Source organism: Sinohyriopsis cumingii, chromosome 6 (genome assembly GCF_028554795.1).
Source record: "Sinohyriopsis cumingii isolate HCF-2022 chromosome 6, ASM2855479v2, whole genome shotgun sequence".
Lineage (NCBI taxonomy): Eukaryota > Metazoa > Mollusca > Bivalvia > Unionida > Unionidae > Sinohyriopsis > Sinohyriopsis cumingii.
This window is the reverse complement of record NC_142966.1, coordinates 74,014,539-74,040,226: the sequence shown is the minus strand read 5'-3', so window position 1 is coordinate 74,040,226 and position 25,688 is coordinate 74,014,539. Positions and strand designations below refer to the sequence as shown.

General features: G+C 37.2%; 1 protein-coding gene across 3 annotated transcripts in view; it reads left to right on the top strand.

Annotated features, from left to right (window-relative positions):
* The first annotated feature begins 7,927 nt into the window (after positions 1 to 7,927).
* LOC149797213 (uncharacterized) overlaps positions 7,928 to 25,688 on the top strand; it is a 56,535-nt gene continuing 38,774 nt past the window's right edge. For all 3 annotated transcript variants that reach the window (XM_089961897.1, XM_089961898.1, XM_089961896.1), the window contains exons 1-4: positions 7,928 to 8,089; positions 9,510 to 9,881; positions 19,626 to 19,991; positions 20,705 to 20,959. In XM_089961897.1, the coding sequence (XP_089818023.1) occupies positions 8,026 to 8,089; positions 9,510 to 9,881; positions 19,626 to 19,991; positions 20,705 to 20,959 (1,057 nt within the window). In that variant the 5' untranslated portion in view covers positions 7,928 to 8,025. The remainder of the gene's footprint in view (positions 8,090 to 9,509; positions 9,882 to 19,625; positions 19,992 to 20,704; positions 20,960 to 25,688) is intronic.

Sequence of the window (25,688 nt, the reverse complement as noted above, 5' to 3'; positions counted from 1 at the left end):
TTCACGAAACATACTGTCGAATACAAACATTGTATGGTTCTGGTAAACCCAAAAATGTGTTTTTACCAGATGTGCGACAATGGTTACAAGACCAATCGACGTATAAGTTCAACAAAGCCATTGGCCGAAACTTTTCAGAAGTCAAACCAAAGTAGCTGGCATCGATCACAAATTGCAAGCAGATTTAGCTGATGTCATTCACTTGGCAGCGTGCGATCGTGATTAAAATGTTTGTTTGGTGTTAAGACGTTTTCTAAGTCATCTTGGTTAGATCCTTTGACTTCTAAAACAAGTTTAGAGTTAGTACTAGGTTTAAGCCAGCTTTTGAAACAGTAGCATTCACGTTGTACGATGGCAAGCAGGCAAAGGCAACGAATTTATGAACCAAGCTTTTCATAAAGAAATGAAAAGACATCCTTTCTCGTCACTGAAAATCCTGACATCAAACTCCATTGTACCGTCATAATATCGGATGCGCACCCAAAGAAGCGAACCCTGAAAACAAAGTGATGGGGTTTGAAATTTGTTTGGAACGTAACCTACACCCTCCAAGAAAAAGAAGTGGCATTAAAGACCGGAGATTGCTTTCACGCTGGAAGAAAACTAACGTACAATTAACAAAGGTTATTTACCTAACTAGACAAGATAATTGTTTGCGTTACTGGCAAGTGCGTGGACCGGATTAGTCATTTAATCAAAACCCTGGAGAAAACTCGCAAAAGCGTGCTAAGCGAGTATCATAACATTGCCCATTGTCTTAAAATGCATTTTGCGGATTGTAGATTAATCCTCATTACTTTATGTCCCGATTTGCTTTCTCTTTTGGGTGATACCCGACCAGGCTACCCTGAAAACCATTCACAACAGCAAATGATTCTACTAGTATTTTCGTTACGCTGTGCAATTGAATGAAGAACTTAGTTTATTGCTCATGAACTCAGACGTGGTGGAGTACATCGTGGTGGGAAACATAGTCGCTCCGTTACTCTGAGTAATTTCTTTTTAGTGTGGATTCTGTAATCGCTGCTTACGAGGAAAACACAAACAAGCATAACGCATCACTTGTAAGATGATATTGTACATCTTAATCCTCCTACTCTCCGTAAATCATATTTTGATAGTGTCATCATTATTATCAAAGGAGATCTTGGTCAAAATACTATAGTGTCGAAGGGAAAAGTCACAGTCATACTACCATTTCGAAAACGATTCTCTAGTTCAATTGAAAAACAAACGTGTCCTGTGTCGCAGTGAGTCGCTTAACATAGAGGACAAGGATTAGGAGATATGTTAAAATCAGCTTTTTGCAAGGGTTAATCTATATGTGGTGACTGCGTGATTGCATGCTTTAAAAGATGCCACTTTGACGGAAGGAAAATTACTTCTTCAAAACGTCCTCATTGACAAAATCCCAAAGAGGCCTTTATGACAGCTGGAACAGACGTCTTGCTTGAAAGTGGAGATAACAGCTTGCTATTCCGAGATATTCCTATAAATTCACACTTTGGGCCAAGGAATTACTACTTGTATTACCCCAAATCAAGGACGAGGCACAGAGAGAGAGAGAGAGAGAGAGAGAGAGAGAGGTTGCAATCATTCAGATCTCATAAACAGGTTCAGAAACATTATATAAAATGAAGAATAACAAGAACCGCTCATCAATTCGATTTTTTATTACTAATTGAAAAAAGAAGATAATATTGATACACCTAGATTGTTGCGAATGTTCAAAGTCAGATCTCTTATTATAATAAGAATTATTGGTTTACTGACTCAATGTTTCTACATGCTTTCACATGACTCGTAAACAAGGTCTGACTGGGATATTAAACAACGTCTTGATTACATCTTACAATGTTAGATAAAAGTCAGGTGTGCCAAGCTCAATCAACAACAGCTTATCAAGGATAAAAGTCAGGTTTGCAAAACTCTATTCAAACAGTTAATCAAGGATAAGAGTCAGGTATGCAAAAGCTCAATCAACAACAGTTAATCAAGCATAAAAGTCAGGTATGCAAAAGCCCAATCAACAACCGTTAATCAAGAATAAACGTCGAGCACACAATATAAATGAAATAAATATAACAAGAGTGCATTCAAAAAGATGTTTGAGAGACAGCTGTACGGTTTCCACAACAGCAATCACCCGAGTATTAATCACAGGTAAACACTGAAGTTCAGAAATTTAAATATTAATAACAATGATCTTCAGAGTTTGCCGCTAAAGTACCTAACCGTGAAAAATTAAAACACTATATACTAAGTCTTAGCTACCCGCTACAACACAACAGGGTTACATCTATTATTCCGTGAGTGAACTGGAGTTCAAACAATACGACAGGATAATGTTATATTTCTAAATTTATAAGTTTTATAAGACTGTAAATAAAGCATAGAACCCTGAGTGAGGAAACTATAAAACAATCATGAAGATTTTTCAATATACATTCAAACCATTTATTGAATTAATCCCGGAGTGATGCAGCATGTCGTTGTAAGTACAACAACTAGGTTACATCGACGATCACGATTTAGTCAACGAAAGCATAATGTGATGTGACATTTTATACACCAATCACATCAGGGAAATCTCATAAACTCGAGATCACAATTGCGTAGTTACGCGTGCATTATCCTTTCCCAAAAATTTAATTGCGACCATTTGGGCAGTGGGGGTATTTCCCGTGAATAATTTGTTCGTGTTACCGGAGGGTGATGGTGCAACTTGGTACATGGTTGAACTTTTCACAAGGGTGTACGACATTTAATATATTAAAAATGAGAAGTTTGTTACAGACTGGCAAAGATTTTACTATTTACATACGACTACACTGATCCACACTCATCTGTGGCATTTCGATTAAATGTACGCCTACAGCAGTTAACATCGCATGGTGTTGCTGAAAAATAATTAACTGTTGGCCTGAAGATAAAAGCGGAATTTACCCAGCCCAAATATTTATATGATTACATCTATGCTTGTATCAACGATTGTATAGTATTCCTACCGGGCGAAAGATCTAATAAAAGAAATTGTAAATAGTCAGAAAATAACTCCCCACTCATTTTCTGCTAAACATCATAAGCTAGATTTGAAACACCGCCAAATCATTATATGCCTAAAGCTCTATGTCTAGTCTTCACACTCAATAAATTTATGCTGAGAAGAAAACAACTAAAAAAAAAACACCTAGTCAATTAAAGAGCCATTCGATACACACACACACACACACACACACACACACACACACACACACACACAAGGTGTTTACGGACTTACTCAACCCAGCATACGATGACCGATCCGAATGACTGGTCGGATGAGATCAATTAGAAGACCCAACGGCCATGTAGGCGGTTCAGCAATGCACTGTTGAGTTCAGAGGCTATGTCCGATCACAAAAGAACGATCTAGTCATCAACTTCAGCCAAATAATTTTCCAGCCATAATGACTTATCTTGCCACTGGACTCGGACATCTGTCGCGGAAGGGGTAAGGTTGTTCAGCGCAACAGCTTCTTCACCATAATCACTTACACGCTCAGGTTTTTTTGTGTGTAATGTTCTTCACTCAAATCCCTGAGTCCTCCTTCTTTCTACTCTGCGCGTCTTTAAAATCCAACGGCGAAGGGGGAGGGACGAAGCGACAGGTAGAGGTTAGTATTGGCAGTCGTAGTTCCAAATCTACACGGATGCGGTCTGCGGGCAAGTTGTGGTTTTTCGTAGAACCAGTTGAGCAAAGAAGTCTGGGTGCATACCAGTCGACTGAGCAGTCCTGTTTAGGCCAGCACAGCTCACCATAGTAAGGGAAGGGTCTAGGAAATTTGCCTTTCCTATAAACTAACTGGATGGCTATCCACGATTGGCAGTTAACCCTTAATTCGGTCGACACCAAAAAGCATAAACAAAACAAAGACATTCTCGGTACATGGAACGTACGCACATAAATGGACAAAGAAAACACATTCTCGGTACATGGAATGTACGCACACTCATGGGCAAAGAAGATACGCCGAGGCCTCATAGAAAAGATACGCCCAGGCCTCAGAGAAGAACAGACCTGATAGCCAGAGAACTCGGCCGATACAAGATTGACATTACCGCTCTTAGCGAGACATTTCTAGCCGATATATGATCTGTCGGTGAACCCGAGGGTGGCTATACATTCTTCTGGAATGGGAAAACAAAAGACGAACAAAGAATCCAAGGAGTCGGTTTTGCCATTCGTACTGCACTTCTGTGTGGTTCCTACACATGCGAACGAACGCTTGGTGCAACTCCGCGTCCCCCCCTCTCTATGTCACGGTATATAACCATCATCAGTTCGTATGCCCCCACGTTCATTACCAGCGAAGAAGACAAAGAGGCCTTCTGCGAAAGTTTCAGTGCCCTCGTAAAAGCTACCTCAGACAGCAACAAACTCGCCGTACTCGGCAATTTTACCTCCCGAGTGGGCCACGACTAAGAAAGCTGGAATGAAGTATTGGAACAGCATGGAATCGAAAAAATGAAAACGAATGGACTGCTTCAACTGTAGATGTGTGCAGAGAATAATCTGACTATCGCTTACACACTCATTTTCAGAAGAGCAAGCAAAAAGCGACTTGGTTACATCCCAGATCCAAACAATGGCATCTGATCGACTATATCATTAGAGATGTCCGCGATGTACGGATAACAAGAGCCTTGAGGGGAGGCGAGTGCTGGACGGACCACCGATTAGTCAGGGATATCTTTGATCACAACATTTTTACCGCCACAGCGCAAAAAAAGGCGAAGCTCACCCGAATCAAGTTCAACACTGCAAGGCTAATTCAGCCTCAGGTGAGACAGCAATATAAAGCTCACCTTGTAAACCTACTGCGCACAGATCTCTGACTGATGACCCAACCTCAAAGTCGAACTAGCTCAAGGACATGTTAAGTGAGTCTGCGAAGGTCATCCTTGGACCCAAAAGAGTTCACCAAGATTGGTTCGACGAAAATAACGAAGCGATCAGCATCTTCCTTCAACAAAAGCGAAAGGCTTATAGGCTTTTACCAGTTTACTCAAGGACAAAGAGAGTATCACCGAATGTTGGAAGGAACTCTTCTCCTACCTACTTGACATGCCTTCTATCGGATGCTCTGTAGCCTTAGACGCAATTGTCCAAAAGCCAACTATCTCGGACCTGGACTTGCCCCGTACCCCAAAAGAAGTCGATCGAGTCATCAAAATAACCAGCTTTGGCAAGGCATCAGGCGCAAACGGAATTCATGTTGAGCATTTCAAAGCAGCTGGCCATAAGGGACTTAAGGCACTTCACAGCATCCTGGTCAGCATTTGGGAAGAGGAATACATGCCACAGGAGTTTCAAGACACAATTGATTGTCACCTTATTCAACAAAAAAGGGAACATAGCTGACTACAGAAACTATCAAGGCATGTCACTCTTATCGATTACAAGCAAGATGATGGCGCGTGTCTTCCTAACCGTGTGGTCGCTAATGTTTCGGTAGCCATACTGCCGCAGGCCTAAAGTGGCTTCAGACCAGATCGGAACACGATAGACATGATCTTCACAGTGAGACAAGTACAGGAACAGTGCGTTGAACAAAACATGAACTTCTAAGGTTTCTTCATAAACCTCACAACGACCTTCGATACGATCAACAGAGATGCAACATGAGTCAACTTAGCACGACTCGTTTGCCATAGGAAGTTCATTAATTCGATGCGACTTTTCCGCGACAGCATGACATGAATCGTTCTCTACAACGGGAATGTCTCCAAGGCATTCAACGTTTCTAACGGCGTGAAGCTGGACTGCGTTCTCACCCCAGTATTATTCAACCTATTCTTCAAATGTGTCCTGAACCTTACTACAGGTGATCTTCAGAAAGAAGTGTACATAAAGTACTGAACGGATGGTTCTCTCTTCGACCTTCGTTGACTGAATGCCCGGTCCAAATTGATGGAGAAACTTATTTTTGAAGCACTTTTCGAGGATTATTGTGCTGTCATGGAACACACGGAAGCAGATCTCCAGATCATCGTTGCTCGCTTCTCCGCAGCCTAGAGACTCTTCGGACTCCCTATCAGTCTGAACAAGACAGAGATGTTTCACCATCGCCCCCCGATGGTGACTATCGAAGACACACAACTGAAAGTTGTCGATCATTTTAAGCAGCTTGGAAGCATCGTATCTTCCGATGGATTGCCAGACAAAGAGATAACGGCATTCTTCAGCAGCACAAGTCTATCATTTGGACGTCTCCGCTCTCACGTGTTGAATTACAGATATATCAAACTGTCCACCAAGATAAAGGTTATAAGGCGGTAGTGCTAATAAGCCTCCTATATGGATATGAGACCTGGGCCACATACAAGAAGCATATCAAGCAGCTTAAGCGCTTCCACACAAGAGCCGTGTGTGGATTACGGGTATCAGATGACTTGCCAGATGGACAAACCTAGAAGTGCTGGATAGAGCAGGCTTAACCAGTATCTAAATGATGCTCATGAGAGCCCAATTCGGGTGGGAGGGTCATGTCATCCGCATGAAGGAATCCCGAATGCCACGTCAGATCATATACATACATACATACATACATACATACATACATACATACATACATACACACACATACATTCATACATACCTACATACGTACGTACGTACATGCATGCATGCATGCAATCCCGCACTCACGGACACACACACACACACACACACACACACACACATACATACATACATACATACATACAGAGAGAGAGAGAGAGAGAGAGAGAGCGAGAGAGAGAGGTTATTAGTGTTTGTTTCTTGCCAAAATTCCAGCGTTAAAGCAGTGGGGTGGGAATGACGGTAGAGTTCTTTCAGTAGCTGACTCTTCAGTATGTATGTATGTATGTATGTATGTATCAAGTTTAGAAAATCGAAAGTCTACGTTTATATCAATATTTTGTATATGATTATGTGCGTTTGCATGTATGCAATTATACCTACACTTAAATCATTCTTATGAACCGTTTTGCCTTTTGAAAATGGTTAGGTAGTTACTTACAAATAATTTCAACATTACTTTGATTTTGTGCAGTTTTAGATTCTTAAAGTTTTAGAACTTTGCCTTTGACTTATACCATTAGTTCAGTGTTGAACTTATGTACCTTTAGGAGTTAATACATACATGCATCTTAAGTGTTTGCGTATGTGTTGGTTTGTATTTTGGAAATTACTGTGATTATTCACAGTGGTGTATTTGTCATGTTGACAATAAACTAGGCAAAGGTTACAACACCCCTTTCTATAAACCCCACCCCAATCCTTATAACAATAAAAAAGACTGAAGATTTATTCACCAAAGAAAGACACTAGCCTGGCTTATAAGGATAACAGAAAAATGGCAATTGCGATTTTAAATATTATGAATAAATTTACTCGAACTAAGTATGGAAGAAACACACACTAAAGACTACATCGTCAGTAATGTCCTGATGCAGATAATATATTTGCCGCAAACAGTGATATATAAATTAGATAAGAAATACATCTAGAACTTACAACATATTAAGGATTTACATGATCGAACCTTAATTATTTCTTAGTCCATATTTTGAAAGACATTGTTTAATAACGTTACTACGATTCATTAAGTCATGCTTGCGATTGAAACCATATTTGTACGTATATCGAATACCAGAATATGATTTTATGTAATTCTATAAGAGTTTCCTAAAAGCATTGTATTCAAATAAAAAATTAGTAATTCACGTATTAGAGGAAGGTTTTGTCATCAAGCACCGTTGTTCATAGCCCAAGCAAAAATGAAAGTTATCACAATTCTTATTCTTAGAAAACGTAGGTAATTGAGACAAATCACCCGTAACGTCTATTGTCAGTATTCTACCTTAGCGCGTATTCCATAGCGATAAAGTATTTATCCAACAGACATGACGATGACACGTGACATTCTTAAAAAGCAGGGATAGCGACCGAAGGGACAGTCAGTATTATGGATTATTTATGGAAGAAATAAACTGATAATGGAAAATGCACGTGGAATTCTCATTATGTTCTTGTTGACGACATTTCTACAAAACTCAACAGGTAATAATCTTGAACTATTTGTTTAAATTTTCCTAACTAATTTCGATTCTGGTTACCGTCAAAGGTATTAGTATGTGATTTTGAATCGGAAGGAACAGCTTGTAAGAAAACGCAATAGTTGATATAACATGCGGTCTATTGTAACCATAAACACAATACACACAGCTGAACAGTAACGTAATAAGTGTGTGTGTGTGTGTGTGTGTGTGTGTGTGTGCGATTTGGATTGTTAACGTAGCTTTAACAATGATTCACTCATATCGCTATGATGTCTACAGTGTGGCCATTTATAGGGATGCCTAGCACTGGGGCATCATGCCGCAGACATGTAGCATGATTTCCCACCCAGTCACATTATCCTGACACCAGGCCATCTAATCCTAACAGTAACATCCTTACGCTTAGCGCCTAGAGAGGCAACTGGTAGTATCATTTTTATAAGTATTTGGTATGAGTTGGCCGGGGTTCGAACCCGTGACCTCCCGCATCGGAGACGGACGCTCTAAACACCAGGCCATTGGAGCGGTCCAATCCACATGATGATAATCCAATGAGAAGATATATTTACAGTTTCTACATTTAGACAAGGTACACGTAACAAACGATACGTTAACCTAAACGAATAAGCCATCAAAGGGTATAATCATCTAGGCATTCTGCAATAAATATCTTATTAAAGTGATGAGAGATAAAAATAACAAATACAATTATTTGTGGTATGTCAAATTAATAGATTAACCGCAAAGTTGAAGAGAGGGTCAAACCCGCCATGACAGCAGTGGCATACTATGGGTAAATGACGACCTGGTCGTCGACGTTGTCCCCGCGAACAATGTTCATCAAGTTTAACTTTATCAGCCGTTTTGGAGCCCCAAGAACCATGACGCCCCGGGCAAACCCTCACTTTCCCTCTCCTCTACTGCACGGTGGCAGCTCGTCACAGTTTTTAACTTTGGCCGTTCACACAATAAATCAATCTCGGGCAAACTGCGGCCTGCGGGCGGCATCCGGCACGCGATCTGATTTTATCCGCGCCTTGGAGAAATTTTCGAGGCCTGCCCTAGGTAAACCTCAAAGTTAAAGTTTGAGATTAACCCAATGTTAAAGTTTCATTTAGCTAAATATAAGCAATAAATAACGACATATACACCCACCCAAACCAACACCCAACACACCCACACACCCACCCACACACACACACACACACATATATATATATATATATATATATATATATATATATATATATATATATATATATATATATATATATATATATATATATATATATATATATATATATATATATATATATATATATAAGGTCATTCGACAATATACGGATTATTTTTTATTTACCGATACAGTTGCAAATTAAGTCATTTGCACCATTCAAGTGTCAAGTTTGCCTTTTTTCTAGGTCAAGTTTTGTCGGATGAAACTTTATTTCAACAGAATTCCTGCTATGGAGCTAATGCCGATTTTTCTATCGTTAACGCCAACTGTTCTGCAGATAAAGTAATAGCCGTAAGTAGAGTTCAAGCTGGAGCTAAATTAAACAACAGCAGTTGCCCTATTGTACTGGATGAAAACACAACCGTAGACTTTGAGAACTGTTGTAAGATTACTGCGGATGACTGTGTTGTAAATGTATCGACGACGATCTGGCACACTCTATGCTCAGGGAATGAGTCTTGCTTAGCAGCACAGGCTGTTAACATTCCGTCAAATTGCACATCGATGTTCCGATCCAACACAAGCAACATGCAACTCGACTATTACTGTATTAACAGTAAGTATACTAAATAATTTGCATATATAATATCTTCATAAGTTTCATATCTCGTATACTGAAATCAGTACATCTGCCTTGATGATGTTTAAATGCCACAAAAGACACTTTGCTATAATATTTGCTTGAGTTTATTTGAAATCCCTGCAACTTATCCATCATTAGCATTACCAACTTGTATCATCATAAATTGGAACATAGTAAAGTTGTAGATCTTATATCATTATGTCAAGTAAGCTAGATCCATGTTCATATTAAAATATACTGTATAAATTAGCCGACTGAAGATGACTGTGTGTAAATGTTTCCGCCTTGTCAGATGAAGACAGTATGAAGGTGGCGGCTCGTTTCCAGACCACTGTCTAACATAGCCAAACATTTTACACAGAAAAATATGTAAACACTTGTATATTACCTAGGAAAAATTAGAAAATGATCAGATAGCAAATCAGAGGTACGAAGCGAACAGCGGAGCAGTTCCGTATATGATGATGGTGTGGGGAATAGCTGCAAAATCAGAAGTGCAGATGACAAATAACTTTGTATCAAGATAATTGTAAACTATTAATAGACTGCTCTACTACAATTAGAACTATGCTGACGATATGCTGATTGAAATAAGGGGAAACAACCATGCCAGATAAACCAGTTGAAGGGACTGATAATGCGAAATATTGAAACACACGAAGACCTTGAATTAGAACAGTAGAATATGGCCTCACGTGTTACCATTTTGTCTCATAATGGTGTGCGTTTGTTATTTCAATTTATTTACTTTTTACTTCCATCTGATCTAATACACTACAATACGACTGGCTAGTGTGTGCTACTGTAACTAAACTTCTGTTGAGTGTTTATGCAGCAATTATTCCCTATTACAATACTCATCAATTAAAAATGTAACCGCAGATATCTAAATCAGGCAAAGGAATGAACATATTGATGTTTCTTGACGCTTACATAGCTCAGGATTACTGGGAGATTCAAATTTTTGTTCAGTAATACAATACAAACGTCTAAATTTATTCAGGTTGTAATAAAATCGATATGTGCGTTCTGCATGGATGTTTGGCTGATGTAAACCCTTCTCTTAGTTCAGTAGTAAAATAAAATAGACTATATTGAATTAGGTTGAAACAAAATCGACGTGTGTGTATGTGTGCTTGTGAACATGACAAACTAATGCAGCTATATACCTTCGAAGTTATCTGAGATTAATTGAAGTTTACTCGAGACTTCCGTAGGGTTCCATGAGATATCAGGCCTCAACATATACAACCCGAACTATTGTCGCATCTTTGTCGAAGACATATGTTTATGATATTTTACCTTGTAAATTATCACTTCGAGTGTATGTAGCATCTGTCAGGCTTTAAACAGAAACTGAAACGAAAATTACCTAATGAATATTAGAATCAGTCAATTTCTTTTCTCGAAAATATAAACAAGGAGTAGTTTTCAAATTCTGCATTCTACGAATTCACTTTGCACCATCTCTATAGATATTAGACAGCTTCTTTTTGCATCGGAATGTATTTTAGACTTGCTGACTCTCCAGTTATTCTGAGACATTGATGCAGTTTGTATATGCTTGGATTCTAAAAATAATATTTTCAGGCAAGATGCGATACAATCCCCGGTCCAAGTTGTGGCACTGTTTTGGCAAGGTTATTTGTGTCTTCTGCCAATTTGGGACCAATTGAGACAAGTCTAATCCTATCCCCTCCTTCTTGGCTGAACGCGCGTGAATAGGGGCCGTCCATTTAGTACGTACGCATGGAGGGGGGAGGAGTTAACCCAAATGCATACGCTTGCGTATGGGGAGCCGATCTACTGATGATGTACGTACGCATAGGAAACGGGCTGGGTGGGTGGTGAAACCTCGATAATAATTTGTCTAATACGTAACGTGTTCGACTGGGTTCAGTCGTTGTTTGAATTTTAGCGGACACTTGACAAACTTTGTAAAGTTACGTAGCTTATTTCTTTGATGCAGCCAAACATTCAGCGTCGGTGGACTGTCTGTTTTATTAAACACGTTAATATCAATAATCCTTGACCGTTTCGGCGTGGATTAAATATAAGCCGTTCTATAAAATTCGGAGTGGGGGTGGGATGCGTCAAGCGTACGTACACAGGTGGGGTGTAAAGAAGTACGCATGTGTACAGGAAGAGGTCAAGTTTGCCAGATTTTTGCGTACCTATTAAATGGATGGTCTCTTAAGGCGCCTTCTGCTCTGCTTCACGAACACCCAACTCAAATTACTGCAATCACTGCATCAGCAGTTTTCTTCAGTCATACCTTAGGATCGAAGTCTGTGCTTCCAAAACTTTGTAGGCATTCTTAATGAGAGAGAGAGAGAGAGAGAGAGAGAGAGACAGACAGACAGAGACAGAGAAAGAGAGAGGCTATTTATTATGAGGATGGTTTTGTCGCCTGCATAAGATTTATTATAAAATGTACATCAATGTTAAAAAAACAACAATATTAATATTTGGTATCAGTACAATCAAACGTTTCTATTTTTTTTAAAACACATCACTTAGAAATATAGTCGACGAGATCTTACAGTAATCGTTGCTTTTGAAACAGAAGGATTCCTTTTGTTTCGCCACTAAGAGAATCACTGCTGATGCTGAAAAGAAAACACTGTCGTTCAACCATTTTTTATCCGAAATTAAAGCTGTTATATTTAGGTCTAAACGTGTTGCTGAAGAAATTATTTCAATTTCAAAAATAATTGTTGATACACTGTTACATTAGGTTGTTATTGGTAGCTTCACCTATATTTCAGTCATATCGTTATGTGGCAGTTTAAATTAATGTATAACACCGGGGCATCATGCCGCAGACCTGTGGCATCATGTACCACCAAGTCACATTATCCTGACAACAGGCCTATGGAGGGGGATTATCGCCATAATTATATGCATGTATTTCCTAATCTTCCTTGATGCATTATTGTAAATGGCTGCTTGCAAGTGCTACTTTCATAATTCTATCGATGTATATTGTATTCTTCATTGATGCAGCCTGTACGTGGCAGTTTGCAAGTGCTACTTTCCTTCTGCATTATTGTAAATGGCTGCTTGCAAGTGCTACATTCATAATTCTAGTAATGAATTTTCTATTCATAACTGATGCAAGCTGTAAATGGCTGCTTGAAAATGCCTAGATCTACTTTCGTTCTGTGTCATTGTATCTTGCAATTTGCCAACAACTGAACTGATTCTGTAGTTTGTCGTAATTCAAATGCTACGTCAGTTATTACAACTTTTAACATTCTATTTATAAACTTGCTATATCACAAGTTACACAAATTGCACCTTCCAAAATCATGAATATAATGTAGCATCAAGCACGTTGCAAGTTAGAATCAAGGAAGTTAGCATAAAATAATGCTTCATTATCACAACAGCTGTGACACGTCAATTTGTTACAATACGACTACTCCCCTGACCCTAGCAGCAAGAGGTTATACCACTTTACGGCATGTTTGGGCATCTTATTTAACATATCGTAGGAATATAAGTACACAACGTTATATTTCCGCTGACCCTTCCCACCCCATTTTATTTGAATATTTTGTCTGTTTAATTTACCGCTGCCGCACGGTGGCAGAATAGGGTAGCCGCTTACAAGCAAGATTTAAGGCCCTAATTTGTTATCTATTCTCATTCACAATGTTATCAGTTTGGAGCATATTTATTACTTTAGAATGCAGTGCAAATTCTGCTTTTTGTAGCAATAAATACCTCCTAAGGTTTGAGTGAATTGTGGATAATTGCACCTCGAGGACATACTTTCCTTTCTCCTTTATTCACGAGAGAGAGAGAGAGAGAGAGAGAGAGAGAGAGAGAGAGAGAGAGAGTACAGTACAGAGATGAAGATTCTGTTTTGTAATTAAATTTTACTGTTAATCTGCAGTTTGCAATGGCAGTTTAATTTTATATATATATATATATATATATATATATATATATATATATATATATATATATATATATATATATATATATATATAACCAGCTAAATTTAATATTATTATTACTGCTACAATACAGTACCAAAAGTGCTTGATACATCTGAATACGAAATTAATGTAGTTGTTTAAAAATTGTACAAGTATCTTCTACATATGTGATTGTTTTCTGTTAGAAGAGTAAGACCTCCCCCCCCCCATCATTTTCTTATAAACTTGTAAAGTTTGAAAGGCTACTCACAGCACAGGATGTTGTAGCATCCACCACCCTACCACCCCACCACCCTACATAAACATCTTCATTTGTCTATGATTTTATCATTATTTTATCCTGTTTAAAATATAAGTTAATATTGTCATGACACAAAAGTATGGTCACAATACCAATATGCAATAAAACAAAATAAATAAATAAAAATAATATACAGTCCTATGTTTAACTTTGCACAGGAAATATAAGAAAGAACAAATAGTTTAATTTAAACTGGCATCCATAAAAACAATATTGTTAGATGAATTAGTCTGAACAAAAGTATCCCACGGGTAGGCAATTATAAGGAACAAATGCTTGGATTGTCTTGTTACATTGTTCTTATGTATTTATTTACCAAACCCTTTTGTTTTTCACTTTCACATGAATAAAACATGAATGAAGACACGCTTTTCACACAATCTTGCTTTTGGATTGGACATACACTCATCATCGCAAATTCTGATGAATTAAAACTGTAAATTCTGGATTGGCCAAGACACATTACCTTTTGTATACCACCTACATTTGTAAATTATGACCCAAGAACAGTCAGGTAATATCCCCTAGTGTCTGTTGCAAGAATTAATCCCCAAACACGTTCCATTACTGGATCTGTATTCAATATATACACTGTACAAAAATGTTCACTTTTTGGAGATTTGATTTTGCGGGCCATACAATAATGTTGTTTGCACATGCTATGAGCAAAATACCATGAAAAAGATTATATATTGTTTGCTAATTTGTTTTTTCTGATATTTTGACCTTCACAAAACATTTATATGTATGAACCTGAGATGAAATTTTAAATCTGGCCTCTTATCCTTAATGTATGTGCCTTGGAACAATGGATAAGATAAATTCCATAATTGTAATGTCCTAATCACTCAGCAGAGAGAGAGAGAGAGAGAGAGAGAGAGAGAGAGAGAGATTCTTAAGTAGTTATTTTCTTCACAGAATAATAGAAACCACTAGCCAATTTCTGACTGCAGTTGTAACATATCTGAGCAGAAAGTAACAGCTACTTTATAAGCATGCAAGTCATTTTAATGTGAGTTATAGGCCCCCAAGTACTATTCCTCTGAGAGAACACAAGACTGGGTTTTAGAAAAGAAAGCCACACACTAAAACCAGCTTGTTACTTTGTGAAAAATGGGGTCATTATGAGAAAATGGAGACACCTGATGTACCTGCTGGTGATGAGTGGCCTGTGAGCAATCAAATTGTTGTTCCTAAGTCATATAGACAGGAAATGTATAGTCAAGCCCATACAACTCATTAAGCTGGTCATTTTGGTGTCAATAGGACTTATCACAAGATCCTGAATCATTTTTATTTGCAGAAAATTAAAATTGATGTTTTTAAGTACCATAGATCTTGTCACACTTGTCAAATGGTAAGAAATCCCAATCAGAAGATATCTAAGGCACATCTGCAACCTATTCCTGAATTTGACCATGTGACAAGCCAGTTAACAGAAAAATGGTAGACTGTCAGTTCTTTACCTAATACCAAGTCAAGCAACCAATACTTATTGACCATAATGTGTGTGTCCTCAAGATTTCCAGAGTCTATTGAAGAATATTAAAGCAAAATCTGTTCTAAAAGTTCAGGCAAAGTTTTTAACACTTTTCTGCCGCTCCAAATCTGTCCAGCAAATTTTATATTTGATTATTTCCAACAACGTATGCATATTTAGACATCCAATAGTTTAATTTTTCTATAATGTAAGTAATGGGGCTAGCTCAAGACTGTCCGACAAAAATCTCACCTACCCAGAATACATTTATCCACTTACAATAACTTAATGAAATATGCAGTTTTGGTGCATTCTCTCTCTATTTCTTTCTCTCTCTTTCTTTGGTCATAGATACTTCACTAAACTACTTTCATATTGCATAGAGCAGAACAATTAACAAGTCAGAATCATGCGTCACTAGATTCATAGTTCAAAAATTCGTTAACGTTGAAGCATTGTTTTAAATCTTTAATGTGACAAAAGAGCAGCTGAATAATTAGAACCTAAGGGTGATATATTTATATTTTAAAATTCTTGAACCAAATTATTAATTTTAATTGGTTTGATAACGGTATGAATTGCAGTAAATAAAAGAAAAAATGTCCTGTATTATCTTTTGTCTCTAGTTCCACTTTTAGAGACATACGTTTTAAAGGATTCAAACCAGTTTTAAAGCTATTGTTTTTTGTTGTTTTTTATATATATAAATACATTCGAAGGTTGAGAAACTGTACATTAACAATGCAAATTAAGTATTGGACAACAGTAGTACACTAAACATAATACTTCTAATCGCAAGTAAACATTTTTATAATGATTTTCCACAGTTTGATCATTTCGGTTTTAGCGGCAAAATATCTTCCAAAATGAAGATCGTCATATAATGAAGAACACCTGTGAGGAATGCTTAATTTTTGTAATGTCATTTTACCTATAAACTTTTTTATGTGCTGTTGATGTTGCTCTGAAATATTTTATTTTCGCTGGAGTTTATGTACAAGAAGAGTACGAGGGAATATATCATTGTCATTTCTGATCCTTACTTTGCTAAAATAACTAATGTTTCCAAAGTAATGAGAGATATCACTAAGAAGTAGATTTCTTTAACGGTGAAGGTAAATACTGAAGTGCGTCAAAACTGGGGTTGAATAGATGGACCACCCTGCTGTATGTAGTGTGTGCGTTTTTTGTTTTCGTAAAGTGCTATAAATCACTTAGATGTTCGAGAAAGCATATGGTTTAAGAGAGGATTAAAACGTTGTTGCTAACGTACACCTTAAAAATAGGACTGAAAAATGTATCGACACAAAATGAATGCCGTAAAGCTCCGTGGGGAACATTCATTATTTCTGGTAAAGGAAAAACTTTAGAAATTGAGAGCGCCGTTTGTTGTCATAATGCCATGATAATCTCTAGTACGACATTATGACAACAGATGGCGACACGAGTTGAACAAAAAAGACGATACTGATAAAACTTGGTATTTACATTGTTGAAAGGCCAAATCAGTATGAAAACAGCAGTTAGATTGATGTAATTGTAAAATTTATAAACAGAATATACAAAACTTGTAATAACTTGCATAGAGTTTGTCGAACGACAAACTACAGAATCAGTTCAGTAGTTGGCAAATTGCAAGATACAATGACGCAGAAGGAAAGTACATCGAAAAACTTGCAAGCAACCATTTACAGCTTGGATCAATGAAAAATAGAAAATTCATGACTAGAATTATGAATGTAGCACTTGCAAGCAGAAGGGAAGTAGCACTTGCAAACTGCCACATACAATTTGCATCAATGAAAATACAATATACATCGATAGAATTATGAAAGTAGCACTTGCAAGCAGCCATTTACAATGCATCAAGGAAGAACGTAATCACCCTCCATACAGGCCAACCAGTTCTAACATCAACCTATAAATGCTAAGCCAAGCGAGACAACTTATAGTACCATTTTCATAAATAGTTGGTATTACTCTGCTGGGGTTCAAACCCGCAGCTTCCCGCATCTTAGGCGGACGCTCTAACCTCTTCGGCCACCGAAGCGGTAAACTGATAATTTAATTGATAAGCCTAAATTGACACTACACTTTAGTCCTGTTCTATTATAAGCGCTCTAGCGTTTTATAGTCTATCAGTTTAACTAATGAGAAGTTTTGTAAAGGCTGCTGTATTAGTAATATACAATATTGTTTAATAAATGAGAGAGAGAGAGAGAGAGAGAGAGAGAGAGAGAGAGCAGTACTAATCTAGAAAAATAAACTACTTGTTTGCTAACTCTTCTATATGTATTTTCACCCAAAATACTCGTACATCACTATTGTGTTTTCATATTGTGATTAATTGGACTGAATAGTAAACTTTCTTGTCTTTGTCTCTTAATATATGTTTATAGGTATATCTCACCTCTAAGACAACAAATTTCAGAATGAGTTTCGCCTCTGATAGTTCACAATATTATATGCAACAAAGAATCATTTATGAATGTTGATAGAGCACCTGTTGTTTCGAAAGCGGAAAGATTACATGTGCTAAAGTCTTTCTTTTGTTTAGTGCCTGCAAATTTTCACAGAATCTGCAACCTTTGATATTGTCTGATAGGTAATACGTTGTGTATTAGCGCATGCGCTTTATCAAGACAGCTGTTTTTAATTTTCTGACTGCATTATCAATACATTGATCATATACCTATATATGTGGCAATGTGAAATAAAATCACAACGAACCTAATATTGCTTTAAGTAAAAATTATCAGACATATTCAAGAACGAATCACGCCCTAATATTTCACAATATATTTTAATCTGTTTTTCTTATATTGCTTTAACCGGCCGTTTTAACACATTATTGACCATATTATGGCCAGGAAATGGGAGCTTAGTGCGTTTTAACACATTATTGACCATATTATGGCCAGGAAATGGGAGCTTAGTGCCTTTACCATGGTATGGATACACAGAGGCAGCCGATCCGGACTGGCATGGGTTGGTATCGGCCCCCCGACGCTTTACCAACTGAACTCCCTCAGATATCTGCTCCATGAAACAGAAGGCTGAATTTAACTTTCTGTGTTTTGCACCTGTATAATTTGTCGTTAAACCACATGGCAATATTCCTGGTAAACACACCTAGCTTGCCTTTGTTAGACACTGTAAAGCCAGTATAACTGTAGAATCAAATTCAATGGACAGTGTTGTTCAGTATTTCTGTTTGTTCAGTAACGTATTTCGCAATTGTGCTCATATCGCTATTCAAATCGTTAAAATAAGTTGACAAGTAATTACATGTTTTGTTGCTAGGGCATTTATACGGGCATCCGAGTTTCGTTCACATACAAGGGCAACTACATATTTTAAAAGATTATGTTCTCCGCGGAGTTAGGAAAATATTATTAACTATATATTGTGATGGAAACAATTGCTCGTAGAACTGTACACCATTACACATGGTCTAAGTGGAATATCACATACTTTGTTAACATCTCTTTCAAGCATACGTGAAAAAGGTAGCCTCGCTTTGAAGAGGAAAAATACATTAATATATCAGTCAACTTTAATTCATTTATTTTCTGAGTGAACTTTCATAGTCATTTATACCACATGAATATAACGGTAGTGTACAACAGTCGAGTTGTTCTTTCGTTCTTTTACATGCAATTAAATGTGTGTGCTAAGTTAATTGTGAAATTGTACAACTACATAAATACATATTTTCAAAAAGCCATGGCTTTCACGTAAATAGCGGTCAGATGTAAGCCAAGCGTGCGGATTGGAAGAAAAGCTGAGTCTCCAATCGATTCTTTTTTATTTAGAAAACTATGTAAACGTTGTGCCATCTTATTTTCTTTATAGAGTTGCAACGGGATCCTTTAGGAATGGAGTAAACCGTGTTTATTTTCAGCGATTTGAAGGACAGTGTATATCTTTACTTTGAATTTAGTTGCATAAATTAGTGGAATACATAAATTTTCAATTTCTCTTTTTAGTCACAAGAATTGGTTCTACGTGCACTCAAGTTAATATGACAACGACTGAGAACGCACTATATTTATGGAATACAGGATACTCCTACGGTGTAAACGCAGATACAGATTGTGTCTGCTCGATACAGGTAGATTCCTGTGATGCCCATATCGATGTTACAGCAATGCGGATTGACCTGCCTGATGACAATGGCACGTGCATACAAAACATTACATTTTCAGACAGTTATGGGAATCCTGAAATGGTCATTGACTGCTCGAAGCAGTATGATATAACATTCTTATTTACAAGCACAACCAATTATCTATCAATGAATTTCATCAGTGCCACAAATAATACTTTTGGAAAATATTGGATTCGTTTCAAAGGTAGTCTTTTCTTTGGCATCTTTCCCATAATACTAGTCAAGAAATGAGGATGCCCATAAAGGCAATCCTAAAACTATGTAATTTTGCATTGTTAGATGTGTAAAATTATATATATATATATATATATATATATATATATATATATATATATATATATATATATATATATATATATATAAAGAGAGATAAGGAGAGAGAGAGACAGATTCTAGCACATACAACGATTTACTTCTTTAAACTGTTTCACTCGTCCTCTCGTACAAAAACTTGAATTATTTCAGTGAGTTCGTGCATTTCGTCTATGAACACATATACGAATATGTTTTGTCAAAGTGAATGTGTCTTGACAATCAAAATATTTACATGAATTAAGAGAGCATAGATACCAACATAGTTCATCTAGGAATACAAAATTTGAGACACTTCCTCTAGTACAATATTTCAAATCATGCATCAATTACAATTTATATAAAATGTTTTATAATGTTAGTGAGGTTCGGTATTAAATAGGTTTCGATACTGAATATAAGTCAGGTCCCTAGTTCTTGTTCTTCTCCTCAGTTTTAATATCTTGCGAAAATAATTTATATTTTTTTCCATGAAAAAGCTCGTCCACACTATATATATATATATATATATATATATATATATATATATATATATATATATATATATATATATATTGAGTTTATTTACATACTTTTCCACTGCAGCAACAGAGGCGAAATCTAATCTTCAGGTTGATTGTATCTCTGCTGAACAGCAAATGTCTTGTATAACTACTTCTACTAAAACAACATCGTCGACCACAACTACTACTACTACTCAGAATACTACCACTGCTACAACTCGGACGACTACTACTGCTACAACGCGGACGAATCCCACTACTAAAACTCCCACTCCCCCAACCACAGCAGCTCCCACAGTTACAACCAAGAAAATCTCCACGACTACTGGAAAAACTGGTTTGACTATTCTCTCTCTCTATCTCTTGCGCTTCCTTGATTGTTTATTTGCTCACATTCATGGATTAAGTACATACAGAATGGTCAGCTGATAATTTGTATCATTATTTCTTGTTCATAAGTAAAGACTTTAGAATAAAGAACCAGCCTAAAATTCACATTATAAGGTTCACGCAATGTTCCAAAAGTCTGGAATGACTTTAAACAATGGTAAAACAAATCATAGTGTATGTACTGAAAAAATATACATCTTGCAAAAGTGTATAATGTATCATATATTCAAGTAATTTGCTTGTAAGAGGCAGACGCAGTTAGTTTCATTTTTCTTCCCAAGAGATATCGCTCCTTTTTCTAGTCATGTAGTTATTTCTTATATTTGTCGGTTCGTTTTCGTTAGAATACATATCTTCGTTGTTCTGGATAGTTTTGTTTCTCTGTTCCAGTGCAAATGCTGATTGTCATACGTGTGTGTGTGTGTGTGTGTGTTTATGTGTTGCTCCCTGGGGAAGATCAACCTAAAGGTTGAAACGTAGGGAAAAGAACTTATTATTTACCCTCCCCATTCTTCAATATATGTGTCGTTATATGCAACACATCCAAGCTTTGAACCAGCAGATAATTAATACACTAAAATGAATATATTTGAGGATAAACAAGTCGTAAATGACATATGTTTTATATATATTTTTCTTTGTTATGGCTGTTGATCATTTCATTTTACATCAGACCGCTCCGTTCCCCTATTGGTTAGAGCGTCCGCCTCGGATGCGGAAGGTTGTGGGTTCGATCTCCGCTCGAGTCGTACCAAAGACTTACAAAAATGATATTAACAGCTTCCTCGCTGGGCGTTCAGCATTAAGCGGTTAGTGTTAGGACTGGTCGACCCGGTGTCAGGATAATGTGCCTGGGTGGGTCATAATGTTACATGTGTTGCATGATGCCCCAGGGCTAGACATCACTATAAACTGCCACATTGCAGACATCGTAGCGATATGACTGAAAAATTGTTAAAAACTACGTTAAAAATCCAAATCACATCACATCACATCACAAATTTTGGCATGAATATATTTTTTTTTATCCAGGTAACAATCATTTGATTGAAAATTGTATTTTACCTTCTTGTGTCCCTAACCTCCCATGTTTGCTTGCCACTAAGTGAAACCTCTTTATATCAAACAGAAACCATCCTACACATGACATACAAGCAAGCCTAATTTCTTCCTTAAGTTTCGTAATTTCATGATATGTGTTTTTGTAATCTTGTCGTTGTATATGTTTCTCTGTTATCGAATATTGCAAAGTTCGTTCAGCTTCTAAAGATTAGGCACTGTGCTAGCCCAATTTAATTATTATTATCATTTTTATTATTATTAGTAGTAGTTGTAGTTATAGTAGTAGTATTAGTAATGTTCATGTTATGTGGCTGCAACAATCAAAAGCCTATTTTTAAATTATTACAGCTAGATCTTATAAAACTATTTAACAGACTTCAGTTTGCTGAACAAATGCATTACAAACAATAAGTAAGACATTTTTATACTTCGTAATTCGTTCTATTGTGGGGACTGCGCGATGTTTTCTAACCATATCTAACCTTATATAAGGCATATCAGCGTACATTACTAACTTTCAGGGCCAACAACAATAAGGCGTGAGGCATGCATGGTGAAACCTGTCCTTTCTAGTTTTCTTTGAAAAATTAATTATTAATTCCTTGTGAAGTCCATTGTAATATGGATTAAAAATTGAAAATTATATCTATCTTATAATTTCTCACTAAACCAATCAATCTCAAATTAAAAACTTTACTGTTTTAATATATTATAATTGCATAAAAATCTCAAACACTGACATTAATTAACTGTTCTCTAACTGATAAGATTTAATATTAAGGAAACAATTGTTACTTTTGATGCTTTGAACTGAAGCCCATTGTTGTCAGCCAGGTCAACCTATGTTTGCTTGTTTAAAGACGTTAATACATTTAAAGAAATGTGATAACAGTATAAAAATAGTTGATATTAGCGAACATAAATATGGAACGAGTTACATTTCTTAAGGTGCATATTGTGCTACCATCATAACCGGTAGTATAATGGTTTTCAATGTTAAATAGTGATAATGTGCCATTAATCCCATTGAGATGAAAGAATTATTTTGCATGCACTCACTGCTACATTTATGCAACGTTTTTCAGTATACATTTGGCAGAAATAGATGATATTTCATTTTCAAAATATCCTGGTGATGTTTTTGGATCTTTTAAAAAACTGGTTAGAATTGAACACAGCTGAAAGAATATTACAACACGCGTAAATCGGACTACTGCAGGTCCTTAAATACAAAAGTTAAGCGAAGAACACATGTGAAAATGTATCTTTCTCAGACTTGTAGGATTCATATTTTGACTGCCCTTTGTAAACAACCCGTTTAATATCCAGTTAATATTTATTTACCAAACGTACATTTGCACAAGAAAATGTTATGCTGATATTGATATCACCAACTTAAATCTAGTAACGACGATTTAAAAAATTTACATGTACGACAGAAGTCTGTTGATTAGTAAGCAGTGGCAAGTTTTTTTTAGTTTTTTATATATATTTTTCTTTGTTATGGCTGTTGATCATTTCATTTTACATCAGACCGCTCCGTTCCCCTATTGGTTAGAGCGTCCGCCTCGGATGCGGAAGGTTGTGGGTTCGATCTCCGCTCGAGTCGTACCAAAGACTTATAAAAAATAGTACTAACAGCTACCTCGCTTGGCGCTCAGCATTAAGAGGTTAGTGTTAGGACTGGTCGACCTGGTGTCAGGATAATGTGACTGGGTGGGACATCCAGCTACATGTCTGCGGCATGATGCCCCAGTGATAGACATCACTATAAACTGCCACGCTGCAGTCGTTGTAGCGATATGATTGAAATTTTTTTAACTCTACGCTAAAAATCCAAATCACACACACACACACACACACACACACACACTTATTTTACACCAAGGAAGAACACATAACTTGCTTCATGCGAAAATCCACCTCGCTCTCATATCATCCGTGTCCTGATTTCTCATGACTATCTTTAAAGTAGCATATATATATATATATATATATATATATATATATATATATATATATATATATATATATATATATATATATATATATATATATATATATACCTTAGCCTCAATGGGAATTAGCATTACAGGACCCCTTGGGATCGTTTAGCCTCAATGGAAATTTAACATGGGGAAAAATCGTGGGATCGTTTAGCTCAAGGGGAAATTAACATGGGTGGGACTGTATAGCCTCAAGGGAAAATTAGCATGGGTGGGACTGTATAACCTCAAGGGGAATTGAATATGGGAAATGGAATAGAGTCGAGACCCTATATTAATAGGGTCCCGACCTGATAGATCTATGGAAAGGGAACAGGGGAGAGGGATATAAAACACACACACACACACACACACACACACACACACACATATAAAATAATAATTTGGGCTAGGCAATTGAAAGTCAATCTCTTTTCGAGAAATTGGAGTGGCCCTGAAAAGGGCCTTTGGGTTTATGTTAATGTATCCATTAACATAAAGGGCACCGCATTGGTCTTCTTGTCCTTAGGCTGCGCCTCACTGTAGGACCGTAAATCAGGACTCTTTTCAGGCATCCTTGCCTCTCCACGTAAATCCTACGTATCCATAGGGTGGTGTCGGTCCTATGGACAACTGTCCACTTGGACCGGACATACATGGGTATGTCCGTCCGGAACATCATTGTTGACACAAGCGTCGAAGATTGAACGTCGGTCCACATCTTGAGGTACAGAGTAACATGTGAAGGAATCCGGTGAACTGCACTTATTTATAGGGAGAGAAAGGATTGAAACGGATTGAGTTCGTTGACCAATCCAAACACGAGTTTGAAAAACCGATCCCGAGTTTAAACGTCTCGTGAAAAGTTACCAGTTGATGGACCCCCTGAACCCGAGGGATAGTTTGTACGGAGGAAGGACCAATGCCACCTGTTTGATGTACCAAGCCGACGAAGAGAAAGGAGAAGAAATGAAATACTTGGACGTGTGTTCGCTGTATCCCTACGTGTGCAAATATTGTCGCTTTCCTGCAGGGCACCCACAATTGTTGACGGCTTCCCAACCACTTTACTTTGCCGTATGGACACGTTGGTATAAAACATTGGTTGTAAGTGGATAGCCACCCACCAGAGGCATGACTTCACCACAGCAAGAATCGAGTGAGAAAACCGATGAGAACTCCAAGTTCAAACCCTACCCTATTCCAGTCTTCTTACCTGACTATTGTGATTGTGCCCGTCGATTGGACACGTTTCACAAATGGCCTACGGATAGGGAAGGATTACCTTCTTCGCATGTTTAAGTTAGAACAGGAATTGTCTACTTGGAACCTGAGTCAGGATTGGGATACGAAGTACAGTGTTTCGCTTGCGGACTGAAGTTACGAATGGATCTATGTATCTACAAAGATTCAGCTATTCTGGAACATACTCGATGGTCTCCGCACTGTCCTTACCTTTCTATGGCCTTTCCACCCATGACACTACGGTACAATGATGACGGCACCTTAGAGACGGTACCTTCCAAAACTAGACATAAAAAACATAAAAAGGGAACGATGTACAAGCTTGAGACTGCATTGCGACTAGTATAAAAAGGGGCTATGGTCAAGATCGATAGTTCATTGTGA